At 42.6% G+C, this 19,064-nt stretch overlaps 1 protein-coding gene across 1 annotated transcript in view; it reads left to right on the forward strand.

Moving 5' to 3' along the window:
* Positions 1-19,064, forward strand: part of roraa (RAR-related orphan receptor A, paralog a) — a 188,285-nt gene that overhangs the window by 118,510 nt on the left and 50,711 nt on the right. Inside the window, exon 2 of the mRNA XM_031747290.2 lies at positions 9,093-9,122. Within this exon, the coding sequence (XP_031603150.1) occupies positions 9,093-9,122 (30 nt within the window). The remainder of the gene's footprint in view (positions 1-9,092; positions 9,123-19,064) is intronic.

The raw sequence follows: 19,064 nt of genomic DNA on the forward strand, positions 1-19,064 counted from the left end.
TTGTGGTCTGAGATAAATAGTGAGTGTTTGATGTCATTTCAAACTTAGATCTATTGTAGAGTATTTTTACTTCATTACATTTGGCAACAATTAAGACTTCTCACTAGTTTCCACTTTTCTGTCATAATAAATCAACCTAAAACATGCTAATCACAAATGCTAAACAAATGCAACCTGTGACAAAAAAGGAAGTGGAAACTACACACACACACACACACACACACACTCATATACAAAGTGAAAGAAGGGACACTTTTGCTATCATCTGTCTAGTTACAGTCAGTGGGAAAATGGAGTATCCAGACAAGTGCACCCTATGGCGGCAACTTACCCAGGAGTCAATGGGACAAATAAATAACGCTACGCAGCTCACTCTCTTCATTACACCATGTGAGGTAGATTTGTATCCCTCTATCCCCGCAGAAGGGAGGCATCATGTCTCTGCTCTGCAGAGCTTTATCCCGTGTTATCCTCCGATTACATTTACATAGAGAATGCAGCAGGGAGGGAGAAGGCAACAAACTGAAGCACACTCCACCTGTACCACAAGAGGCAATGTGTGAAATATATATTCAGTCTTTCATCAACCACTTTATCTGCTGTGCATGGGTTATTTCTGTCTGCAACGCTTTGAAAAGGGAGCCAGAAGCTGTGATCTGTTCCGTTAACCGTAGTCCACCTCCACGGTTGCCCCGTTATCAAGTGTGGAGTGTATCTGTGTACTTCATAATAAAACTAAGTCTCCTGAAAAAAAAACTGTGGTGGATTTCCTTTATTTATTTTTGTTTTTGTTGTTGTTTCATGGCAAATGTATATTCTTCTCAACAAAACGCATCACAATTTAAAAACCCAAATAAGGCAGTCATGTTGGTGTCGACATCCCTCAGACGTTCATCCTCTTATTTGTGTGTTTATTGTTTATTTATTTAAATATCCATTTTGGATTTTATTACTTTTGTTTCATTTTAGTGTCTGTTTTGTTAGGTAAGGTTTAGGTACCAAACCTGTTAAAGGCATCAGAAGCTTTTCTTTCCTTTTTTTTTGTGATGAGTCCCGGCCGTCTTATATGATTGGTTGACTGAAAAAATTCAACAGTGGGAAAGCAAAAAATATAAATGCCAAATATATGTTGATTAGTGAATGTATTTTTGAAATGTAGCAAACAAACATAATCCTCAAGAAAATACATTTTCCCTGAAATGTAAATGAGAACAAGGTTTAGTTGCATGGCAGTGTCATTTTTAGGGCTCAGTAATGCCGCCACCGACGAACTCCCTGCTAATAGCGCTATCTTTGATCTACATGGAGCATGGCGGGCTTACAGAACTCGCAGGTTTTAATTATGAAATACATGAAAAATAGATGCTTCACTAAGTGCCGACCGTGACTTGCAGTGAATTACAGTAGCAGGGCGCTCGCTGGTTTGCCTCTGCCTTTCCTTCCTTTATGTCTTCCAGTGCCTCCAATACCTCCACTCGGGTCTGTCTCACTCAGTTTGTTACTGCAGAGAAGCAAAAAAGACAAGTCCATGATATTAATTAGTGGATTGACAGACTTGTAATTCATCTCAGAGGAAGTTTTCATTACATGGGAGGCTTCAGAGGGGCAGTTTGGCTTATTGGCAAGTGCTAAGACCAGACCTAATGGGGCTGCAGTTCCCTCCCTTTTGAGCAATTACAGCCAAGTCCTTATCAGCAGCGCCACGAGTCCACTGTTGTGGGACCTTGATTTCCAACACACTCGCATAGAGTGATCCTTCCCCGTAGACTCTTGTTCATTAGACAAGTGTGCAGTACTCTACTTTGCTGGATGAGAATTGAGACTGAGTGAGTGATCGTAATGAAAGGTTTCCTGTATGTTTCTGAGTCAGCCTTTATAGAGCTGATATTAGCTGACATTAGTTTGCCATCAAAGCTCTAGCCTCCTTTCTCCCTCCGTGATTATACCAGCAGCCTTGTGTCTACAGTCTATTGACAGGCCCGTGCAGCTCCTGTAACAGCTTGTCACGAGCCGTCAGAGTCCATATAAACTTTAATCCTATCTTTCTATTCTATTCTTGAGATAATGCAAAATGCAAGCTCGGACAGGGGAGTTGAATAAACAGATGTTGAACGGCGCTTCATCTGTTAGAATGACATATACCTCTGGCAAAAGCAGTCTAACACTGTGGTTTCCTGAAGTTGGCAGGTGGCCTGTGAATCATCTTTTGCAACCTTGCAAGGAAAACCGAACACAGAGAAAAACAAAACAAGCAATCTCAAGTAAACTGTAGATCTGAGATGATCTTTATTTAACAGCTGTACGCTGCTTTTCATGAATATTTAAACTCTTCTGAATAGGTTAACCCAAGGGGGTTCATCTCTGTTGGCCAACTGTACTACTCTTACAAGCCATTATTGTTGTTAGAAAGGAGGAAAAAAAGGAGCATAAGTAGTGTGTTTGCCCCAGGAGCTGGAGGTAATTGTATCCCCTCCCCTTTAGATTTGCACCTGTGTGGAGATAAGGTAATATATTGTAACGTGAACGGGAATTGGGCTGTTTTCTTCTATGCAGACAGAGCAAACGCTAACCTCAAAAGCATAATGTTATTATGGAGTTTTCTGTATGCACTGTGTAAATAAAAATTAAAGAATGGGCTAGATTATGTTATTTTATGGAGGAGCACCATTTGAAATAAGCATCCCTCTGACAGAGTAGGGTATCTATTTAAACTTTATGTAGTTAGAGCCTTTATATATAAGTGTAAACACAACCGGTGGTGGTCTAACGTGCTGTTCTGTGCAGCTCCGTAACCCTAAAGTAAGTCAGGGTGGTCTGCTGAACGTGGTTTGTCTTTATTTATGGTGCGGGCTGAAAGGCTATTGGGTTTCATGTGTGGTTGAAGCTGGATCATTGGGAGATTACTGCTGGGCTGGGAACCGACAGCGCACAGAGTACACAGAGGCCTGCCTGTGCTGCTGGCCTCTCTCTGACCACTGCCCAGGGCTTTCCTGCATCCATCAGGCCCCCTGGGACCAGCCCGCACTCAGAGGAGAATTACTGAATAGTATGTTAGAGCCAAGATCAGAACGAACAACATCAGAGCTGCAGAAACATAACCATTTTGGGTTTTTTTACCTGCAGTACAGTACTAAGTGACAAAACAATCTACCTGAATGGGATGGCTCAGCGGTTGCAGATTAAGCCGTTTCTTGTGTATTTGTCGATGTTTCCCGACCATTTTTTTTCCATTGCGACGTTTCTTGGGCTTTTGTGCATGTTGTCCATAACTATAGAGCGCTGTGACTTTGCAGCCACACATGTTAGTAAAAAACAGTAAAAACAAACAGTAACGTCATTCAGTAATAAGCAGTCTTCTGTATATTTATTGTTGGGTACTATTTGAAGAAAAAAACAGTCATCTAACATTATACATAAAGGAAACGGATGAGATCTAAACACCAATCAGTAAAGAGGACACATAAATACACGATGGAAGGTAAACAGCTCTGGAAGGTGGCCGGTAAGAAAGATTCAAATCATGAAAAAAATATAATCGTTGAAAAACAATGTCATGAGCCAAACACTACAATTTTAATTTAAATTATATCTGAATTATATAAATATTTTTATGAATCTGCCATCACAGACCGTGTACCGGTCTTTTCAGAATACAGAGTTGGTGTCAAGGTGGACACTGTTTTGGATTCTGTCATTTTTTTCATCTTAACCTGTGCAGCGGTGTCTTACCAATAACAATAGCACTTATCGCAGCGTTCCCTGCGGTACAATTAAAATTCCATCAGAGTCTTCATTCTGCCTCCAAGCCATGCCTGCTGTTTTTTTGGCCCTCCTGGGCCACGTCAATTCCTCTGCTGCAATGTATAATTCACGAGCCACCAAACAGCACTGAGAACTCACCTGGAGACTTGCAGGCCGAGCAATGCAGAACTGCTCTGGGGGAGATGTTGCACATGAACCTGAGGGACATTTGTAAGGGTCGAGGTGCGCCTGACACGAAGCCTCAAGTCAGCCAGGGCTTCTCCGATCTCAGGGTCATCCTGATAATGTCGCTCTTCCTTTGGGATCTACCACCTTCACGTATCCTTTTATTTTTTCCTGACCTTTCTTCTTTCGTCTTCTGAAAGACAGTTGTGGTGTCCTCTAAAACTAATTTGGATGTATATCTTCTATTTGCAGACAATTCCATAGTGATGCAATGAAGTAACCTGTAGAGTCTCAGAGTGGTTGCTTTTATTTAAAACCAATTAGAAATGACCAGAAATAACAGCGCCTGGAGACAGAGAAGTCATTTTTCTTTGGGCCTCCCCAGAGAGTTGGCCTCTCCATGGATTAAGTGTTTTAGTATATTAGGGGGCAGCTGATTAGAATCATTGTGCTTTTTTAATCATTAAATTTTTGCATGTATAGTTTATAGCTGTATAATAGCTAATAAGTCTAAGTGTGTCACAGAAAAAGGGGCGGATTGTTTAAGTGACTTTGTGTATGAAAGTTTCAGAAAGAGTGCCAAAGAGGAGCACTGAGGTTCTTGAATCAGCTAAACCACATTTTGTGACTTTTGATGAGACGAGCATTAATTTAAGAGCGACCTTGCATTATATCTTTATGCTTTTAACAGCGCTTTGTACTGTCTAACCCACTATGTTAGTTTTTCTCCCTTTAATGCATTCATGGATTGCTGACTACCTAAATGAGTCACCTAGCCCACTGAATATTCTAATTTCCTCCAAGCCTGAATTTGTACCACTGTTGAGTTTCTTAAAAGCACAGCTCCAAAGATCACGTTTCCTAAACGATTCGAGCCGCTCGTTGGAGCTTTGTGATGGCTAAGAAGAGCAACACATTAATTATTTCTAATTATTTTCTCTCAGGAATGTAGCAGCAATTTGTTAATTGGGCAGGTAGCAGCAGTCAAGAGATGGACCGCTGAACGTGACCACATCGATCATTCTTAAGATGTTCGTCTTACCCACCATTATTAACCAGCAACCTCAGGAGTAGCCTAAAATTAACAGTCCCATACAGCTGCCATCATTAAGACAATAAGCAAACGTTCCATTATGATCTGTGTTTTTCTATCTTCGAGGCCATATTAACTAATTAACTGTGGAGAGTGGATACTGCTAGCATTCCCAAGGCCTATGGTATTGACCCGTAATTCCAGTAGGTGTCTAGCCAGTCCCTCACTGGACCCTCACTGGCTCCTCCTGCAATTGGGTCTGCAGCGGCGGCGCCGTCCTTGTGTGCGGCGGGCGTGCAGCAGCGGCATGTGGAGCAGGCAGCGGGAAGCGAGCCTCCCTGTCTCCCCAGACTGAACAGTGAATGAGGATAAGTGAGGAGCGCCAGTCAATGAATCAAGCAGCAGGAAGGGAGCAGCCGGGGGGGGAGTGTGACGTCCCCACGGGAGAGGCCTCGCATTAGGAACTTCCTCGTCTGTGTGTTTCTGGCACAGGTTAAATGGATCGCTCCCATTAGCGCGCTGAGAGGACAGCTCCATTATATGAAGGAGACTGTAACTTTGAATGTCATGGTGCAACAACCCCAGAGCACGCCTCGTCTACCAGGGAGGCAGGGTGACAATAACCATCCATGATAATCATTCCCTGTCAGGCTTTAAGGAACCTGAAATTATGACGTACAGCCTGCCGTGTGCCTCAGACTTCATTACAGTGCTGTCACTTTGAGTCGCCTGCGATGGCACCGTACTCCACAGCCGGCTGCAGCGCTGTGACTGCCAAACCCCCGACTCACTCTCCTCCTGTCTAAGTGGCATGTTTACAGGATGTGTGCCCCCCTGCAGATAGATGTGGTGGAGGTTAACCTCCAGTCGTTTGCACGGTACCTCTCTTCCTCTATAGCATAGGCGGTGTCTCATGAGAACAAATGCCGAATTGTTTACCGAGGCAGGGGAAAGTATGACTGATCAAAGGCAGCGAAGAGGGTCCCTCCTTCCACTGTGACAAATGTATAATTTAGAAATTGGAATTCAGCTACAAGTTCACACAGGCAACAGCCTTTTAACTTGAATTTCTATTAACGCTCATAAACACGCACAGTAGATGTTTAGAAAAGAAAATCCACAAGCTATACGTCTGTTTATAGCAGCCTGTTTATCAGCCAAGGAGAGTTTCACCTCCAGACTGACCTCTGAACCTGCCATCCAGTGGAGAAGACAGGAGCTGGCAGGCATTGCCAATGTCAGTGCCCAGAGCTAACTCCTTCTTTCTCACCGCCTGACTCATTCATTGGCTTTGTGGCCCCTTCTCCTTGCCACCTCCAATCACAGGGTTTTGAATGACACATAGAGGAGGAAGTGGGCCCACTAACCTCCCCTCCTACTTCTTCTAACCTGCATAGCAACAGGAAGGATGAGCCTTTGTCTGTACGGTGATAGTTTTATATCAGCACCCTGGAAAATATTACCGTGGGAGTAGTTTTGTTATCATTAGGTGTGCTGCATTAAGTAGATGGGAGTAACACAGTAGTTGGTTGGAGCCCTTATTATTTACAGTACAAATAATACAAGCTCTGCTGTCTTACCAGTTTCTGTGTTTCTCTCACTTTACTTGTATTTACATGCACAATATGTCTTTCGCTTTTGTCATTTTCAGCACATCTGGCTTATTGACAGTAACAAACCTGATAGTGAGTAAGCTGTGAAATGGTTGTTGTTGTTTTTAACTGTTTCTAGGAAATGTTTGTGTGGGAACACACACCAAAAGCATGTTGTACACATTTCCACCGACTGCATATTATCAGCTGCTATCAGTAAAAACATCATAATAGGTTATCGTGTGGGAAAAAAACGAGGCAACTGCAGGATGATTTAAATAATGCAGTTTTTCAAACATGCTGAAATTGCACCCGATATGATTTTTTTTTTGTTCCTAGTGAGCACACAAAAATTTTGGTGATAAGCTAAACAAAATGGTTTACTTCTGAAAATACCCCGAAACCTTTTATGGCAAATTCCCCTTTTGCATGGACTTGACTTAATGAAGCATTTGTGCGGTAGGCACAAGAGTGAGAACTGCTCTGCACCGAGTTCATGACGGCTTCAGTGTATCAGCTAGGCAATGAAGCAACGTAAAAATGATCAGGCAGGCAGACTGCAAAACTTGAGCTTTAGAAGCATACATCCTCACGTGAACCGTTTCTCCTTGACTTTGACGGTGAAATAGTCAGTGACAGCAAAGCATCTACTCAACATCATCAGTGTGGTCTGTGTGGCTAAAGCTGGGCGAAAGCCTCCACATGTACTGTATATACACACCCTCACACAAGCTCGTGTTTCTTTCACTTCCTCTGTGACAAACATTTCACAAAGCAAAGGCTTGTTTACAACTTTAAGTTCTCCAGCCAGGCCACCACACTTTTGTTAACACTTCAGAAGATGACGGATGAAAGCTAGAGGCAGTTGTTTTAAGTTCTCTGTAACTTTTTGCATATTCTGTATGTTTTATGCATTTTGTAGATATATACTGCCCTTAAATCAAATAATATCTCATATGTGTCATTGACCACACTCCTCTTGAAAGCTGTGAAGTGTCTGTTTTATGCAGTAGCGTAGGCTCTGACAGAAAGCCAGCCTATTTGCTCTTTCGGTTTCTGCTAAGCACAGCCACTGTGTTTCTTACGTAGGTTAACGAGTTGTCTTAACCAGTTAGCTGCTTGATACAGTCCTTTGCAGCTGCCTTGTGCATAAGCTGAAGCTTAGAACAGAAGCTTTGACACTGCTGGTTTTTAATGAACCATCAGGTCTTGCTGGCTCCCATGTCATCTTATTTTAGTGGAGAATTAAGACTCGAGTACTGTTTATTTTCTTCTTGCGTAATGTCACAGTTGGAGAGAACAGAAGCTTTTGGCCCTGAGCAATGGAACAATGCTAGCTCCATCACAGGCTGCTGGCCCCTAGGTGACGGCTTTCCCTCTTCCTGCTCAGTGGAGTTGATATCAGTTATGTGTTTCTCTGTGTATGTCTATAGGAGAGCGAAGGGCTTATTTGTTTTCCCCCTCGTTGCACTTTGACTCGTTTCCCCTCAAACGTGTCTCAAACATTGTTATCTCTGGCCAGACGCCTTTTTTCACAGAGAGTTATTGAATCATGTCAACTTGCCGTCCCCCGAGTTTCAAATGCAAGCTGTAGAAAAATTAGCCATTGCTTCCGCATGACAAGTGGGATCTATTAGTGTGCTCTCGTCCTGCAAAGCATGAGCATCCGAGGGGCCGCAGGGGACCTCGGCTGGCTGTGTGCTTGTCCGCGTCAGGCTCCTGGGGCATTAGACCAATGTTGCAGACAGGAGATGGATCCAGAGCCAGAAAATAAAATAAAAAATAAAAAACCCAAAGTGGCTCAAGGAGCTGACACCTGAAGGGGTGAAGATGGGAAGTATAAGTTGCAGTTGCAGTACAGCCCAGGTTTGACTCAACCTGGTCAGACTGCCTGCTTGTTATAAGCCGTTTGTACCCACATTGGCACTGCTTATATCTGTTCTATAGTGTATCCAATCGTTTCTCTCTTTGATCATGTTACAGTTTTTAAAATGGAGACTCTGTCACACATTAAGATGGGAGTTTTTGTGAGCCATCTCTTTGCCTTCTGAGCCAGTCAGACGAGATAGGGCTTACAATTTTATTTACAAAATAACTTCAAAAATCCCCTTTGTATTGAAACCGTTTAAATAAAGGATTAGCTAACATTAAGGTCAAAATGCCTTTATCTCCCTCAGGGCCAGTGGCTTAGTCATGCACTCGGACCCAATCGGAGAGGCGACTCAACACATTAGCATTCCAAATGGTTTTTTTTCCCTTTAGTTTGAAATTTTATTCACTGCCTGAAGAAAATGGGGTTTCATCCACCTTGTCATAGATGTTGATATAGAATGGCCCTAAGTTAAACACCAGCCTACACACATAATTACCCAGGGCCACCTGAGTGACCTTGGTCTGTTGCAATCTGTTGCAACACAGGGTTTCCTTCTTTGCTGCTGTTATCATATTATAAGTTATTAATAAGAGCCCCATGTGAATAGTTCATTTTATTTGTTTTTTTTAATATATTTTCTCATGTTTATTTGTTTTTTTCTTCACAGGTATCTCAGTAACAAAGAAGACACATACTTGTAAGTACAATTTTTATTAATGTGGTTTTTATTCTACTACAATTTTAAGACGGTAAAAGTGATACTTAATTCAAAGGAGAATCCCATACTTAATGTGAAAAACAACAACAACAAACAACCCCTTGCCTCATATATAGTGGAGATGGTGAGATCATTATGTTTGTGTCTATGTTGACTCTTTTTCATCATTGCCTATAAATGTGCTGTTGTCTGCCTACTACTGTCATAAATCAAGGCCTTCAATTAGATTTCTGTTCATCCACTTTCACTGTTTTGTATCTCTCCGTCTCCATACTGGAGAGAATATGATGATAACCCCAGAGAGGAAATTAAAATGCTATGCAGTCTTATGACTGCTTGGTAATCATGCACATTTGAAGCAGACAGTGTGGTGAAGCACCTCTTTGTTTTCTGCAAGGCCTTGCAGCTGAAAAACACGGATGTGGTGTTGCGTGGTGGTTTCTAACCTCTGAGACTGCATTAACTACCAGAGTTTGTGTTCTTCAAGTGCAGATCCTATCACTAAAATTGAAAGATACAGACACTGTATGTGACACATGTATCACATGCTAGATGCAAGGCTCCTACAACAATAGTACACAGCCTTTTCTTACCACCGCTGCCTTTTCAATTTCGGTGCGCTTATGAAGAATTGATGAGCAGTCAAACCTGAAGAAATCAATGATTTCCAAGAGATTTGTACTGTATTTTGACACATGTGAAGTGCAATCGAGAAAGCATGTAAAAACGCTTTTGTGCGGTGTTCTGCAGTGTGTCTGTGCATGCGTGTACATCCATATGTGTGTTCATACCCCACTGTGTGAATGGAAGAAACTAGCCCTGAAGGCTATCCTTTCTCTCTGATCACTCTGATGAAACTTGTGGAGAGGGAAGGCCAGGGGGCTTTTCTGTAAGAGCGGTCGGAGTGTTTCAGATTGTGAGAGGCTGCATCTCCCCCTTTTAAACACCCCGGCTCTTTCTTACATCAGACAGCAGGGCAAAGGGATATGATCTTCAGTGCTAGACAGCTCTACCTTACTCAAACAGCCCCGTCAAAACAGCAGCATGATTGTGTGTTAAGCTATTTGCTTGTCCGGAGGGGCTATGGTATTTCTTTTATTTATTTATTTTTTGATGCGTGTGTCAGTGTTCATGTTTGTGTCAGGATATCTTCAAGGTAGAACAGAAACGCTTTGACCCGCCATCCACCACCCCGCTATCTTAATTAGTGCGGCGCTAAGCACCTCTACACTGGAAGGGGGCTCAAATCAAAGAGCATGATTTAGGAGTCTTGGGTTCAAAGCCCTGGGCAGAGACTGGACTACGCTGTCTCATTTCACTGAGAAATATTCAAATCTTATCCATGTGCGGAAATCAAAGTAAAGCCCCTTAACAAGTAGTTGATTGCTGTGCCTTACAGACAGGAAGCGGCTGTGGAGCCTCGTCAGAGCTGCGTGCACAAGAAGAAGTTCAAGGGCCAGTTAATGGTCATTGAGAATGCGGGCGGACGGTCTGAGAAGCCTGGTGATTATATGGCTGGTGGAGTAATAATGAGGGAGATGGCTCTGCCCTGCGTGGTTATAGCCAAGATGTAGATCTATTTCTGTTCCCGGAGTGAAAACATTGGCTTCCCCAATACGCCAGTATGCGCTGCCACTCGTAATGTGAGCTTGGCAGCCTTGATTTAATGTGCATATGTGTGCAAGTATGTTAGTTTCTGTGTGTGTGTTTAGGAGGTCTTCTCGGTCCAACCCGGACCACAGGGATGGGCTGTGTCTCTGACTAACTCCCCACTCTGCCTGAGTGATCAAACTGCTGGAAGCTCCCCGCCATGCCAGTCCCCTCATCAATATAAATTACAGGGGCAGCTGTTCACTGGCAGACTCCTCTCCTCTCCTTTCCTCGCCTCTCCTGTCCTCTCCTCGCCTCTCCTCTCCTCTCCTCTCGAACCCCCTTCATCGCTAATCATTGAGCCATCAGAAAGTGAAGTATTCTAGATGAAAACAGATACTTATATCATTGTGTCATTGACTGTAATGTCCTCTCCCCATTCAGGACTTACATAGATTTATTGTCTGAGCCTCTTTATCTGTCTCCCCCTTTCTTTCTTCATTTCCTCAGAAGGGGCTGTCCCTCGCCATCACTTCTTCTTACAACATAACTGCAGTTCTGAGCAAGAAGTCAGCTGTGGTTTTCCTGCACCTTTCCCTGGCAGTTTTACATCTGTTATATGGACTCTTTGAGTAGCAGTTCATTTACGCACTTGTGACAAATTAAAGGAAAACCCCGAAGGCGTAATGTCTGATTCAACAGCGCTTTTGTATGCTGTTGGGGGATTTTGCTGGCTCCACTTGTCCTTGCTATAACCCCCCAAGCACATTTCTTGTTGGTTTTTCCCTTTCATTTCTCCTTCCATCTTTATGTCTCAAACTGCCTGTTCCAAGAAGAGGTGACAGTAAAAGATAATTAAATTTTGCACTTTTTCCCCCTCTTGCGTTGATGTTGGACACCAGATATGTCTCTTCACCTTCTTCTACCTCAGCGGGGCTGTTTTGCTGTGAGATGACTTTCTGTTTGGACCTGTTGAGAGAGATGGTGTGGAGCGGAGGCTCAGATGCAGTAGCTGATTACACTGAGATTAGGCGTCTCACCTCTAATCTACCATCAGCAGTCTGGGTCTCTGTCTCACAGCTCGAATAGCAGAGCACTAGCTAACACATACACATGCAGGTCGTGTGGACAGGATGCTCTTGCTTGAACAGAGCAGATCTCCTGATTACTTAGAGCTAATCCTCCCTCTCTTTCTCACTTGCAGCTATAGATTTACAGTATACTGATTGTTTGATGACTGTTCAGACCATAATTTGCAGCAAGACAAAGATCTGCAAATCCACTTGTAGTTGCACAGCTTTATCTGTGAAAGCGTAAATAGAACATCCATAACAATATAATAACACCCAAATATATCTAAATAACAGAACCACCAGACAGCCAGCACAGAAATTTTTAAAAAGTAGAAAACTCTTTGTATAGCTCAATTTAGCTGAAAAATATATTATTCTTAATTAATCCTGTCATGGTATTGTCATATATTTATCAGTGTTTACATTATTATACCAGTGTCAGTGTGTAGCAGTCTATGTGTAATATATCTGACTGGGAATAGACTAACCAGAGGGAGGCAGTAGTACAAATGTAACCCGGGGAAAGGAGAAAAGGAGACAGACGATTTCCTTTCATCAGTCCACAGATACATTTTGGAGAGCCCTGTGTTTCCCCCCCTCACCCTATATTTATCTCCATTGTGTTGGTAGACTTCTCGCACTGATTGAGAAACATGGCCTCGCTCGTGAATCATCATTTATTTACTAGCAGCTTGTATTGAGTTTCTCTCGTCAGCGGTGTGCATTCACATACTAATAGTACGGCTAATCTGTTCCAAAAGAAACCCGATGATTCAGACTCTTCTGCGCTGCTTTCAGTTCCGAGTTACAGAGAAATTATATCGCCCATTGATGCACACTCAAAGTTATGAGTCTGTAGACTTCATGTCTTTGTGTTTTGTGTGTGGGTTTGTTTGTTTTTTACAGAACACTCTTAAAAGTTGACTGATACATGTTTTTTAAAAATATGCTAACAGCCTTATTAATCCCAATAATGCAGTCTGTGTTCACATAACACAATGACAGCTTTCCCCTTGTAAAGAATCTACTTTATTTAAAAAAAAATGCCACGGCAGATCCGGCTTGGATGTCTGAGTTGTAGAATGTTAATGCACTGGCTCTGTGAGTCGAGGTATTTTCAGCTAATCAAACATGAGATTTATGGTACTTAATAGTGCTGTACATTGCCAATTTAGGAGAATAATATGTCCCAGTTGCTGTCTAATTTTGCTTGGCAACAGGCGCACTCCTGTGGAATCGCCCAGGGCAGTGTGAGTTGTCTCTGCATAGCTCAGTGTTCCATGCTCAGTGGTTGTTTGAAGGTATTTCATCACATTGTTGCCTTGATTCAGCTCTGTGGGGATTTGTTAGTTGCACTCATGTGGGAAGTGCATCCAGTACATTGTTAAGCTAGGGCTGATAATGAAGATCAGCCAGCCAGAGTCCCCTGAGCTAAGCGGAGAGAGATAGTCTAGTGAGACGTGCTGCTACAGACATAGTGGAGCAGGACGAGTGCACGCAGCAATACATACAGACACAAAGGAATCATCAGCACAAAAACATACAACATCCAACCGCGCTGTACTGTGGTGCACTGAAAAACACAATGCAGTACAGAGTATTGCATAGGTAGATTATGAAATCCATTATAATCTGTTCTTCTTACCGGCCATTTTCCTGAATTTGTAAAATTGGCATTATGATGTTTAAACATTAGTTGAGTAATAACGCAGTCATTTTAATGTTGTGGGGGGTTTTTTGTTTTTTTTGTTGGATGTGGAATTGACAATAAAAAGGGCCTCACAACACACCGCCTCTATTTCACTGGAAAGTTATTTGATTCTCAGCATGGTACTAGAACTGGTTGTTTCCTCTTCTCCCACAGCAACATTGAATGCTTAAATTGACACAATCTTTTTCTCTCTCTGTGTACTGTAGGTTATGTTTCGTCTTACTCTATTTGTTTGTTCCACAAAGGGAGTATTTTCTTTTTGGACATTTTGGTTTAATCTATAATAGATGGCTTTTTTTTCTGAAATAGGTCAGTGTAATCACAACAGTGAGGGATGGACAGTCACTGTAAAAGGGAAATCAATAGAGCTATCTATTTGTCGTAAACCAGGCCAACATGATTTTTCTCTATTTTTTCCCTCCTGCCTTGTCTTTTCCTCTCCAACTCAATATGGCAGGTCCTCATTTTTCAGTAAAAGCATTACGTCTGCCATTTTGTAAAATTGCAAATGGCCTTTTGTGCGTGCACTTTCTTTGCATAAGTTTCTGGAGGTAAAGTCTCTTCGTCTTATCACCTCCGAGGGGCCCTGTGTGTATTCTAAGGGGAAGTGTGGTGAGGGGAGCCGTAGGGGTGCAAGACCGCTTCTTGTCGGGGGGGGTTGCTCTGCTTTTGTTGGCACATAATCTGGTTCTTCTCGTGGTGCCGGCTCTTTCAGAAAATTTGAGCTTGAGTGAAGAGACACCTCGTCAGCTTTTCCTCACCTTTTTTTTTTCTTCTTCCTTTTGTGTCTCACACAAAACCGAAAGCACTGTCTTGAAGTGTTGTCAGACCGGAAAACAAGAGTAAGTGACATGTGACAAGGACACAATGCTTGGATGGGCCAGCCAAAGTAAGTGGCCCCATCTGCTGCGGGCGATTTCTCTTATGCCGGCTGTCTGCCGCCTCAGGTGAAAGGGGCCAAGGAGCGAGGGGCTGTGCTGGGATGGTGGCTTCTGCCAGGCGAAGCAGTTGGCATGGCTGGGAGGGCACGGCTGGCCTCTCGCTCGCTGCGGCACGCAGTCAACCAGCATTTGCAAAAGCGCAGGTTATCCGTCTCTCATTGGGTTTCCGATGCCTCATCACTTTCCTATGGTGTATACACATTCGGCATAGGACAGGAGTGTCAGCATGTAATGAAAGGTTTGATTCATGGAGGGCGACAGCGGTCGCAGAGGTCACAGAGCTCTTTAAGATATGATCCTCACTAATGCTGATGGGGAAATTTTAAATGATGGGTCCATAATTTGACGTGCCTTCCTCAGCTTTCACTGAGCTCTTCATTAATCAGTGTGTTTATAATATTGTTGGTCTTTTCATAGAAGTTATGCAAAAGGAAAGTGAAGCAAAATCAATTTTCTATTCTTTTCAATTTTGTAGCAATAAAAATCTACAGTTTCGTGGATTAACAAAAACAAATATAAACAAATATGTACCATCAAAACATCGACTGCATCATGAAAGGAAAAAAGAGCAAATTTTTTTATGAAACTGAATAATTTCAAGTGAGGATCAGAACTTTACAACAAATAAGCTGTTCAAAAAGTAAAGAAGAGGAGGGAAAATAAACTTCCTACACAGAGACGAAAGCAGACGTGCTCACAAAAGCTTTTGGTGATGTTATACATTGACATTTGTGCTGATCGCATTGTGCCCATTTTGTTGAATCTGCTTTATTAGAGGAATGCTGTTTTGGGTTTTTTTTTCCACGTTGCTATTAATTTGTGTTTCTGTGGGTGTGCAGCGCGAGAACAGAGAGATGTGGTTAACCCATTGTGAAGTTAGCCGTCATCATTAAGATTCTGGAGATAACAGGCATGCGGATTTCTACTGCTCAGCATTATAGGATCCCAGACATCAAAGGCAGGTTTTCATTCTACTGTGTCTGCTGCATGGTGAAGGAAAGAAGAAAAAAACAGGTAAGGAGATATGGAGTCAGGAAAATAAAGCAGATTTGAGTGGAAAGGAGCGCGTGCATACTGTACGAAGGTATGCAGAGTCAGGTGACACAATGCTCAGTAATCTGTTTGATGCCTCAGAGGGTCTCTCCTGCATAGTTAGCCCTTTGCTAAATTGGCATCCACTCTGATTAAGTGGCACAGCCCTTAATAACACCATGGTTGACCTCAAATTGGCTTACTTTTAAAGATCAAGTTCATTCCTCAATGTGGTCATTAAAGTTCAGGTGACTCAAAACAATTCATTTGTGTTGTTTTGGTCATTATTTGCCATCTCTGTATTTTTACCTGCAACACTATTTTCTGTGTATGCCTCCTCCTTTCATTTGTAATCAGTATAAAAGTGCTGTGAATATTTTTTTTTTCTCTGTACAAATCTTGTAATAGTATTTCCAGGTCTGTTACACAGATATAACAATGAAGTTCCCCTTAATTCAGATTACTTTGTCATTCAGCGTGGTGCCATTATGTGCCATTACATCAGAGTGAGCTGTTCTACAGTGAGAGTATTGAATGTACAAGAGCGAGAAATACGCTGTTCTCCAGTATTGTGCTGGATTACAGAATCAAGGTCGACTCACAAGACACAGAGCAGCATTATCCCTTAATCCTGTGTTTTGGTTTCAAATAGCCTTTTTACACCTAATCTTCACAAGTAAAATGACAAACATGAATACTGAGGTAGGTATTTAAATGTGCATTACCTGCAATGTTAAGGTCAAAGGCTTACGCTGACTCAAAGTGGCTGTATATTTTGTGACGGAACAGACAGCCATTTGTTATTTTGTTGCTGCTTTATTACGGAATACTAGGGAGTCTTGTGATGAAATTCCCGCAGGGAGTTTCAGATGGGTAAGTGTGGGAACTTTTTATCCAAACTGCGACTCGGAGCTTGTTTGTTTTTGTGCCGTTTTCTTTGTAAAAACATTCAATGAAAATAAGATTTCCGCCTCACTTTAACCTCTCAACAAGTTTTGTTTGGCTTTCCGTACTTGGCCGCTCAGAGGACGGGCTTCACTGAGTCAACAGATATAGCGAGTACACCGCTTACGCTGCCAAGGCTGTGCCTCCCCTTGACCAAACTGGTCTTAGTGTGTCCGTCAGGCTCAGCTGTGGCAGAGCTGGAGGAAACTTAAAGGTGCTGTGAAAGACTAAAAGTGGGCCAGCCGCTGCTGCCTCCTGTTGACCTACCTTGTTCAGAGGGTCCAGGTACAGACTGATGACAGGACTCCTCCTCAGCGGACCACATTACTAATGTGTGAGGGTGCAAGAGGAACACATCCAATGATGAATCACTCCCCTGCACCCATGGCATCCTCATAAGTCAAGAGTAAAAGTGTTGAGAGTGCGCTCAGTAAAGAGATCCTTCGCACTGTCCACCGTAGAGCAGCTCGATCCCGGTCCGCTGGAAGAAGGGAAAGGGGGAAGGCTAAGTGGTGCACATCACGCATAGCCTGAAGATCTCCCTCAATCTTGAGGAAAAACATTAGTCCCTCGAGTGGGTCACTTGTTTTTTTAAAGCTCATAGAACTCAGGAAAAGTTACTTTCATGCTTGACCAGAGCTGTATTTTAATAAATGAGAGTAATCTACATTGTGTTGATGTGCAATGCCTCCCTGGACCAGCTACATTACCAGAAGTCACAGAGAGAACATTAAATGTGTGTTAGTTTAAGCTAAAAGGGTTTTCTTCTGAGGAACAGAAAGGCGCTCCCTCATTATTCACTTTGTTGTTTCAGAAGTTAGAATAAATGTGTGTGTTTTTTTTCCTTTGGAAACAACTTTTTGGATGCAAATCTTGTACATCAGGTTGCTCCTCTGTTGTCTTCTTCTAGCTTTGAGCCAGAAGGTTAAACTATTTTAGTTTACACGCCTGCCTCCCCCTAGAGCTGATGTCAGGCTTTACTGGTGATGTTGGGGGAGTGAGTAAGTTTGACGCTAGGTAATACATCACACACACCAGGGGGTCTCCCTGGTATGCTCCTCAATAATGAAGTTCATTCGTTAACTTCTCCCTCAAAGGCCAAGTTCCCCCGCTGCCCTTTTCAGCAGCCATTGCAACTCTTACCAGAGTCACCCTACTAACAGAGTGAGAAAAAAAAACATCATCATGCTTTTCTCCTTGACAGACTCAGTGGTTGCCTTTGCAGAGCATGAAGAATAAGCAGCTCCATTACCAATCCCTCATGCCTGGTTATAGCCATAATTATCACAGGGAAAATGACCTGCTCTGTTTGGTTTGCCGTAGAGGGGCTGCGCCTTCCTAATCACCTCCTTCTTCCCTCCTATCGTCCTCATGCCATGGAGATGGAGCTGGTTTTGGGGGAGTCTTGCCAGTTCATTAGAATTCACAGGGTTCCACCTCCCTGCCTAGCCAAGCTAAGCCTCTCACACAGGCTGCCATGCCTGTGATAATCTCCTCTCCTCGTTCCCTTTCGCTTCTTCTTTCTCTAGCCTTCTATCCCTTTCCTTTCTGTCCCCAAGGGCGGCCTCACACAAAAGACATACACTACAATTCATTGATAAATCTGATTTCTATTGACCTATTGAAAAATTGTTCCGGGAGATGTGTGGTAGCGCTCCAGCAGTTTCCACGGGCTCACTTTGCCGCCGCACTTCCATATAATACACTAAATAAATAACCCAGTTTATACTGGTTACTTAAATGACGGCCTCTAGTCAACAGCTTTGCTTGTGAAGTTGGTATTTTTTTCAAGGCTGTTTCGACCAATTGAACATCCATTTTAATCACTTTTTCTTACTCTAGAAACACCCAAAATAACCAGAAATAACCTCGCTTTAAATCTTAAATAACAAGCAAATAAAAAAGCAGCTGAGAGCAGTTCTTTTCCATTGTAATTTATATTATTGTCCCCATCATCTTGCCATCACCACATCTGTACCTTGAGGAGATCATTTAATGTGGAACAGGCATGTAAGGACGCCTTAAACGAAGCGAGACTTGGTCAGTCCGTGGAGAATACATCGGCTTAGCTGTAAAAGTGACACAGTACTTTTAATTTTTTTGACAAAAACGTGATGATTCAGTTGATTTGGAAATACTGGACTTGTTTTTTTTCCTTCAAATAATATTTAAATGAAGTCTATAAATAACTACCTGTAAAACAAAAGGCTATAGCCCTGTCAGCCATTCACTATAAGTGCTGTGTTGTTGATTCTGATTACATGACAGTTGACAGGTGTATACTTCACCTATGTAGGAATGAATTGCTTTCATGCCTTTTGCTTTTGACCCTACTATTCTATAAATATTGTGTTTGTGTGTATGTGTATTTAGAGACAGACTGGGGCTGATCTGGCCCTGGGGCTGCTGTGCGTACAAAGGAAGGGCAGTGTATATCGTCATCTGATCTGAGAGGAACTTTAAAAATTTCGAAAGTACATTACTTACCTGCAGCTGCTACTTTGCTTAGAGGAGACATATTGCACTGCTTTGTGGAAAATCCATTAGCGGTAATGAGTTAACAGCATTTCCTGTAGCTACACGTGCTATGAAATGCTGGCACAACAGTGGCATGTATGGTTTTAAATTC

Source organism: Oreochromis aureus, linkage group 7 (genome assembly GCF_013358895.1).
Source record: "Oreochromis aureus strain Israel breed Guangdong linkage group 7, ZZ_aureus, whole genome shotgun sequence".
NCBI classification, from domain to species: Eukaryota; Metazoa; Chordata; class Actinopteri; order Cichliformes; family Cichlidae; genus Oreochromis; species Oreochromis aureus.